Here is an 8470-nt window from a genome sequence, read left to right as displayed (position 1 = left end):
TTCTTTCTTTCCCCCTGTTTAATTCTTTATTTTGAAAGAGTCTCACTATATTGCCCAGGCTGAGTTTGAACTTGTAGTCTTCCTGTGTCAGCCTCCCAGAGTGCTGGGATTACAGGTGTGCACCACCTTGCCCAGCTTTCATTTTTCATTTATGTTTTGCCTTCTGATTTTTAAGCTCTGGCTCTGTAACTCTTCCTCTCAGAGGTCTCTCCTGTCCACCTCCCTTCTCCTGGGCTTACCTCTCACTGGTGGCCCTGTCCCCACACTGATCTCACCCAGGTGATTACGTATTTGTCTGTCACCCCTCCCTGGGCCATGTGTCTCCTTAGCCTTTACCTCCAGGCAGGGGTCAGAATGGGAGATTAGGAAATATTTGATGAATGATTGAATGAGCTAGTGATGGAAACTGCACTCTTGGCTGCTATCCTGTCATGAGCTCTTGCTTTTTCACTGTCTCTGTTTTGTCTTCCAGGTTACAAAGAGAACAAAACCCCACCAGGTAGGTTCATGGATCCTGCTGTAGGCTTCTAAGAGGACGATAGTATTTCATGGTGCGTCTGTTCCAGCAGGCCAGGCTTCTGAAGAACAACCTGTAGCGGCCAGGGGTGCAGAGGCAGGAGGATTCAGCCTCCAGTGAGGACCCACAACCCTGGATTCAGCCCAGCCTGGGGCTCCTGGGCGATGTGTCAGGGAGCCCGCTGCATACTGCCTTCCACCTTTCTGTGTTCTAAGTGTTGTGTTGCAGATGGAGCCCTGAGTCCTGGAGCACCATCTGTAGAGCCTCTTGGCTTTACTCTTTTCCCTTCTGGTTGCGAGTCAGAGGTTTGAGCTGCTCCTGTCCTTGGTTCTTGGGCTTCCATTATCCTGAGTCCTTCAAGGGATCCACCTTGCTACAACTTTTTTTTTAGTCTTTATTTACTTGGTACAGGGTCTCACTACACAGCTCAGACTCATACTGATCCTCCTGTGTTAGCCTCCCCAGTGCTGGGATTACAGGTGTGCGCCACCACGCCCAGTTCCGGAGCCTGCAGGGCATGTGGTACCAGGGATCAAACCCAAGTCCTTATGCTTGCCAGTCAGGTGCTTAGATCTTCGGGCGATCTCCCCAGCGCCATTCACCCTGATTTAGTGTCAGTTGTTTAGCTTTATGCTTTATAGTTTGTGTTTAAAAGTCCTTAAGGGGCTTTGTTTAAGGAGTTCTTTCCCACATGTGTCACATTGGTCTACTAACAAATTTAGGTCTTCAGTTACTTTTAGCAAGGAATCTAGTTTTGCTTCCCTTAGTTCATGAGCCAGTTTCCCAGCGTTATTCATCAGATTTGTACTCAGTGATTTTGGGGGACTCCTATTTACATCACGGTCCTGCATTGCATGAACTGGCCTGCTCTTTGACCTTGTGTCGGTGTTGTGCTGTTTTGCTGGTTGTGGCCTTCGTGTGTGTCTGAGTGTCTCCCCACACAAGGGGCTCCTCTTTGCTATGTTTTTTTCAAAGACTGAGTTGGTGCACTTTGTTTTCTATGTCAGTTTGATTGAACTTAGGCCCTTGCACTTGCCAGGAAAGCGCTTATTCTACTGAGCCATCTCCCCGGCCCCTACTTCTCAAAGTGTAGCCTGAGTATATTTTCTTTACTTTCATTTTTTATTTTTTTGAGATGGGATCTCACTATGTAGCTCAGGCTGGCCTTGAGCTCCCTTTGTAGCCCAGGGTGGTATTGAACTTGCAGCGTTCCTCCTGCTTCAGCCTCCTGAGAGCTGGGATTACAGGTGTGCGGCACCATGCCAGGCTTTGAGTATATTTTCTAGTTGGTTGTGATGGGATGGAGAAATATGAGTGATTTGAAAAATAGTTTCATTGAAATATGCTATTCAAACCTCGCAGGAATTGTCGCACAGTGGACACAGCTGTGTCCCACACTGGGGTTGAATGCAGTGTTTTTATGTAGCCTTTTGACAGATTATTTTTCTTCTTCAGTGATATATAATATTTCTACAGGCATACACCCTGTAACTTTTTTATTTTTTATTTATTTATTTTTTGGTGGAACTGGGTATTGGATTATTTTTTTTTGCCAGGCAAGCGCATATCCTACTGAGCCATCTCCCTGGCCCCCATTAACTTTTTTTTTTTAAAAGTTAAGGATTTCTTTCCTCTTTCAGTTTGGTAAGTAAAGTCATAAATATGTGTTGAAGTTTTCAGGTGCATGTTCCGTGCCTGTTGAGCAGAGTCCACGGTCTCTGTACCTCTCAGTCACTAGCGCCGTAGGGAGAATTCCGGGGGCTCTCTCAGTGGGGGCCACTCTTGCACTCCCAGGAAGGTCCGCACATGAATGTGATGTGCTGTTTTTCCGAGTATGATATTGGCAAATATTTCATTAGAGTTTCGTGTCTGCATTCATTCGTGCATTCTTGCAGCTGCCCAGCTCATTCATGAAGTCTGCAGTGAGCCCTGGTGGTCAACGGAGCTGAACGTGACCCGCCGCCACTGGCCCTGGGAGGTTAGCCTCCAGACAGAGAGCCAGCACGTGTGCGGAGGGGCCCTCATTGCCTCTGTCTGGGTGGTGACTGCTGCCCACTGCATCCAAAGGTGAGTGTGGTGGTGCATCCAAGGCCCGGGGACAGAGCTCTGCTGGGGAGCTCTCTGAACCTAGAAGGAAGGATGGGGAAGCGTGGGAGGTGGAGGACTTGTGCTTGATCTCACAGTGGGGAGGGGCTGAGCTGGGTGACGGGAAAACGAGAGGGCTGCCCACCTCCCCAGGGCGTCCACATGCACCGAGACCCGCACATCTGCAACAGCACAGGCAGTGCCTCTTTGCGTCTGCCCGAGGAGACGGGCAGCTTGCAGACCTCAGGGACTCGAAGCCGGGTGGGCGGAGCAGAGTGAGCACGACTGATTCAGGGGACCAGGTCCTTGGGGGCAGCAGTGTAGCCTGTGTGGGCTGCTTTGTGCCAACCAGTGGGGCTCTGTGTTTTTTGCAGTAACAAGGAGTACTCGGTGGTGCTTGGCACCTCCCAGCTGAAGTCTTTGAACTCCAGCAGGAACTTCTCGATCCCTGTGAAGGACATCATTATGCACCCCAAATACTGGGGCCGGACCTTCATAGTGGGTGACATCGCCCTTCTCCGTCTTCCTACTCCCATCATGTTCAGCAAGTATGTGCAGCCCGTCTGCCTCCCGGAACGCACTTTCAGCCTGAAGGTGGGGACGCAGTGCTGGGTGACTGGCTGGGGCCAGGCCAGGCTGCGCTTCTCCGGTGAGTGGGGCAGAACAGAAGCCACTTACTTCTTTCCTGCAAGGGTTTTCCTGCTGGCCTCTTCATGGTGCCACTCAGGAGGGCTGTCGCCCCGTCCCCTGGGCTTTTTGGCTGTCTTAAGACCATTCTTCATGTGGTGACCGTTGTTGTCACGCAGGCACGAAGCTTGGCACAATCATCTGCCTCATAGAGCAACTCAGAGATAGATTCCCTCCCTCCCTCGTTCACACACTAGACAGTCTCTGAGCATCTGCTATGCACTGAGCCCTTGGCTTTGGAAAGGCCCACCCTTTCGGGAAGGAAGTGGCAGTGCTTGGAGGGTGGGCCACAGGCTAACAAGGAAAGCTCAGAGAAGTTGTCAGACCTTGGGATCGAGCTGGGAGGGCTCTGGGGCTTTGGGTGGAGCTCTGAGTAGAGGGATGGCTTAAGCTGTGAGGGGGCAGGAGTGTTAATTGGGGGCAGAGGGCGTGGCCACTGTAAACCAGGTTCACCCTGGAGAGAAGCAGCACATGGAAGTTCTCTCTTATGAGTGGCTGCATTGGAACTTGATGCTGGTCTGTTTGGTTTAGCAGTGAAAGCTTTCTGGAGAAGATCCCAGATCAAAGCCTTAGAGGGAGAGGGGTTTAGCAGATCAGGTCAACCCTGCAGGGGCAGGAGGGACCAGGTGAAAGAGGGCCCAGGCATGTCACACAGTTTTACATGGCTACATTTTGAAGTGACAGAAGCCTAGGCAGAGTTGGAGTGTTGTTGCTTACCCTGCTGAGCTCTTCCACAGCCAACTCTGTGCTGAGCCCAGAGCTGCAGGAAGCCGAAGTGTTTATCATGGACAACTACCGGTGCGACCGGATTTACCGCACGCAGTCCTTCTTACCCCGAGTTAGCCACCTCATCCAGGAAAGCATGATCTGCGCTACCAACTACGGAAAGAACTTGTGCAATGTGAGTTGAAGGGTTCTGGAAGCTCTTCTGCTGGGAGCGACTCCAGCGTGGGGCTGTTCTGGAGTAGGCTTTTGGGGTCTTCCTCTGTGTTGCCGACACTTAGTGCTCTCATCTTCTTCCTTGGTGAAGGAAGGAAGTAACAGTAACTTGGGCTGTTACTCTGGGCAGAGTCCCCAGTGAGGAGCCCAAGAAGGCCCAACTGAGGGTGACCCTTGAGGCATGAGTCTCGTAAGCAGCACTCCACGGTGGGGATGTGGGCTTCCAAGGGCCCAGCAGAGCCCCTCACTCCTCTTTCTTTGTCTAGGGGGACTCCGGGGGACCATTGGTTTGTGAAGTCGAGGGCAAATGGATTCTGGCAGGGGTGTTGTCCTGGGAGAAGGCTTGCGCCAAAGCAGAAAACCCAGGCGTGTTCTCCCGCATGACCAAGTACGCCCCATGGATCAAGAAGCAGCTGAAGAGTGACGTGCTCTCAGCTCCCAGCTGTGCCTTCTCCTGGCTCCTGATCCCATCCTGGCTGCTTCTCCACACCCTCCCCTTCACACTCTGCCTCTGCTGAATGGCACCTGGGGAGGTTTGGCCAAGGCCATGTACGTGTTCAGCTTCAGTAAGTCAGGCTAGGGCTGGAGTGCCCCAGGAGACCTGCTTGTACTTTGGCATCCCGGCATGGACAGGTGTGGTAGATGTTGAGGCCAGGGATGAGCAGAAGAAAGGGAGAATCAGTGAGTTGGGGCTTTCTGGACTCTGGGGCCAGAATAGTAGAGATTAAATTTGTGTAGATAGGAGCTGGGGTTTTTTTTTCTTTTCTTTTTTTTTTTTCTGTTGTTGTTGTTGTTTTTCTGTTCTCTAGAATGGTCCACAGGGATGGGGGGGTCATGGAATTAGTTCTGCCAGCAGGATCCACAGGGTGGGGGTGTGGTGTTCTTCGCTTTTTCTCTAGTGCTGAGGCAGAAGAAAGGGGTCCAAGTTGCTTCATCTATAAAGTGAGGGTCCTTAGAGAGGCAGTCAAAAATGCTCTGCAGGCGGACAGTGGGACAGCCCGGCACGCCGCCAGTGCAGTTGGCTTGGTTGTTCTGCCTCTGTCTTTTCTTTAAATTCATTATAAAAGAATTGAAAGCTCATTGTAAAAAAAAAGTAGGAGGCACTGGAGTCCCAGGACATGGAGGAGCCACTCTTCATTTCAATAAATTTTCTTCTACAGTTTTATTTTTAAAAAATAAAAGATTACATGTAACATCTCAATACATTCTTGTGATTTGCTAAAAAATTACCAGAGAGAGAGAGAGAGAGAGAGAGAGAGAGAGAGAGAGAGAGAGAGAGAAACAGACAGACAGAAAGAGACAGATATCCCCGTCTGCCTCTGCCACCAATCCTGCTACCCTATACCGTACCTGGAATTAATCATAATATCCTTAAAATATATCTAATTTTAGAAATAACTGACACCTTTTACTTGTACTATTAATAACCCACTTTTAAAAACGCATATTATTCGAAAGCCTTTCTAATTCAGCATTATTCTGTGTGCCGTGTGGTTTCGTCAGCACCAGTGTTTGGGTGGCTTCTGACTTTCGACCTTGCAGCCGCGTGACACGAACACGCTCCCGAGTGTGTGGAGAGTGTTTCACAGTCCTGCATGAATGCTGGCAAGTCCAGCCTCGCCCCGTGGAGCTAGCTGACCGTCTCTGAGTGGGTGATCTTCTTCATCCTTTACGTAGCCATGATTGCACATTGCCTGTGCATCTTCATGCCTGGCTGTTTTCTACATTTTTAATTTAATTATACATGCGGATAATCCCAGAACTCTGGGAGGTTGAGGCAGGGGGATCAAAGTTTGAGTTCCGACTGGCCAGTTTAGAGATTCATTCAGACCCTGTGTCAAAGAATTAAAGGCCAGGGTCTGTAGCTCAGAGCAAAGGCGCTGAGTTTAGTTGTCAGTCCCACCAAACAAACAGAAGACAACAGGACACATGGTTCTCCTCCCCTAATTAACCCCCGTTTCTGGTCAGAGTCACCTTCTGCCATGCTACCTATGGCTTTCGTGGGGGCGCTGCTGAACTCCCAGATCCTGGGGGACATGAGGGTGGGGTCACTGGCCTGATGGATTCGGCACATTCCGCCACCACAGCCCCAGGCCCTCACCAGGCACCGGCCTGGGCCACCCCATGAGGATGAGCATGGTCATGCTCTCTGCATGCAAACAAGGACATGGCTGGATGCTTGCTGTTAGCAGCTGGTTTTCAAGGGGACCAATTTAGGACGGAATCGCCATGACTGGAGGTGGAGAGAAAGCAGCTGGAAATGGAAGGGCAGCTCCTAAATGCTACAAGCTGTTGTGCTTTGCAGATCAAATCTGCTCCTTTCTTTCTATCTCATGAAAGCTCAGCTTTAGTACTCCATTTTTCTATTTTTGGGAGGTTTATTTTGTTCTTTTCTTTTAATTTCTTGAATAGTATGTGTAATTATTTTTAACTTCTTTAGTATCAAATATTTTCACTTAATTTCTTAAATTCTCTCAAGTCCTACTTCAGCCGTTTGTCACAGGATTCACTAGATACTGGTCTCAGGGTCATGTGTTATATAGAAAGTATGTAATTTCCTGATGGGTAGATTGGGGGAAAAGTGTGCCTCTTTTTCTATGTATCACTATACAGATTTAATTATTTCTGCATTATGGACATTATTGAGGCTTTTTGTGGCTTAGTATCTGGTCAGCCTTAATGAATGCTTCCTGAACATTTGGAATAAAAAAGTATGTTTTGGAGCAAAGTTTGCGTAGAACTGGTTGAATCAGGCTTGTTGGTGGTGTCGCCCCAGCCCTTTCAGCGCCCCTAGGCCTCGTGTGTGCCCACTCGGCTGCCTTCTCAGGGGCTGCCCACGAGCAGCAGCTCATCTTCACGCACTCAGCTTCACGCACTCAGCTGAGTCGCTGCAGGGCAGGGCTTGAGCCTGCTGGAGCGCTAGAGGGTTGCTCGGGATCGATGTGGATATGCCCCGTCCTAGCCAACGGGACTTGGGCTCAGCCTTCTTTCTGAGTCTTCTACCTAATTAAAATATCATTTTCTAATTTGTTCTTGTTTTCTGCAGATTTTCCTTGAGTTTATTTTGTGCCTTTTGTAGTTTCTTTATCTATTTAATCCACTTGTTTTCTTCTTTGCTATTCAATAATAAATGCTTTTAAAGTACAAAATTTGTCTTAGACACACCTAGTAAGTTTTTTAAACAAATATATTGCTATAATTATTAGAATTTGCTAAAAGTTTATGACATGCTTTTTTAAAAAATAATTTAACAGAGTTTAAACATTTATTTACTATGCCTGGTAGTGAACATGGTGTTGGGCATGCTAAGCCCCTGCTCCACTGCTGAGCTGCACCCCAGCCCCCACTGAATTTACTTGTGAATTTTAATTTTTCTTTCTTTTATTTCTTTACAGCATTAGGCTTCCAACCCAGAGCCTCACGTATGCCAAGAAGGGCTCTACTACTGAGCTAAATAAACCCCTGGTCCTATTTTAGGTTTTCAAATGATTCCGTTTATTTCATTTGCTCTTTTGTTATTAAATCCTTCCTTGCATTGTGCTAGAAGATGTGGTCTAGACCCACCAGCGTTAGGGATGTGTTTTTCTTTGTAGTCTAATGCATATGTGACTTTTATTTTTATGTATTTATTTATTTTGTATTTTAGGGAAGGGTCTACAGTGTGTTCAAGGTCTCACTACTAGATTGGACTCATAGTGATCCGCCTGTTTATAGCCTCCCAAGTGCTGGGATTACAGGCCCGTGCCACCACACCCAGTCTCAATCACCATCTCAGTGCGCTCTGAGGGTGGGGCTGGCATGGCAGGCCCAGGGATTGAACCCCTGGCCCCTGTGCCTGCTTGCAGGCACTTTAATCCACTGAGCTATCTGGCTGGCCCTCGTAGGTGACTTTTAAAGCTATTCCACCACTCAGAGGTGAATTGGAGGGGATTCTTTGACTGCAGGTGAAGGTTTTCAGTTTCACCATTTATTGCTGACTGATTTTGCTTGATGCCAGTGATGTTTTATTGGTGGACAAAACTTTATGACTTTACATATTCATTGTAATGCAGTCTTAATAGAAAGCAACTTTCTTTTTCTGTTTAAAGCCTCTGTTCTGAGTCATTTCAGAGGTTAATGTTGCTATTCCTATTTTTACTTACATATACTTTATATTTCTATGTTTTCTTGTGGTTTGTGGTATTGGAGATTGAATCCAGGGCTTTTGCACTGAGTTACATTCCCAACTCATTTTAATTTTTT

The 8470-nt window shown here is 48.1% G+C and overlaps 1 protein-coding gene across 1 annotated transcript in view; it reads left to right on the top strand.

Annotated features, from left to right (window-relative positions):
• Prss45 (serine protease 45) overlaps positions 1-5238 on the top strand; it is a 7743-nt gene extending 2505 nt beyond the window's left edge. Inside the window, exons 2-6 of the mRNA XM_023700645.1 lie at positions 473-499; positions 2413-2584; positions 2977-3251; positions 4027-4190; positions 4495-5238. Of these exons, the coding sequence (XP_023556413.1) occupies positions 473-499; positions 2413-2584; positions 2977-3251; positions 4027-4190; positions 4495-4746 (890 nt within the window). The 3' untranslated portion in view covers positions 4747-5238. The remainder of the gene's footprint in view (positions 1-472; positions 500-2412; positions 2585-2976; positions 3252-4026; positions 4191-4494) is intronic.
• The last annotated feature ends 3232 nt before the right edge of the window (positions 5239-8470 follow it).

The sequence above is a fragment of the Octodon degus genome, unplaced genomic scaffold, assembly GCF_000260255.1.
Source record: "Octodon degus isolate 3935 unplaced genomic scaffold, OctDeg1.0 scaffold00126, whole genome shotgun sequence".
NCBI classification, from domain to species: Eukaryota; Metazoa; Chordata; class Mammalia; order Rodentia; family Octodontidae; genus Octodon; species Octodon degus.
This window is presented reverse-complemented; position numbering and strand designations above follow the sequence as displayed.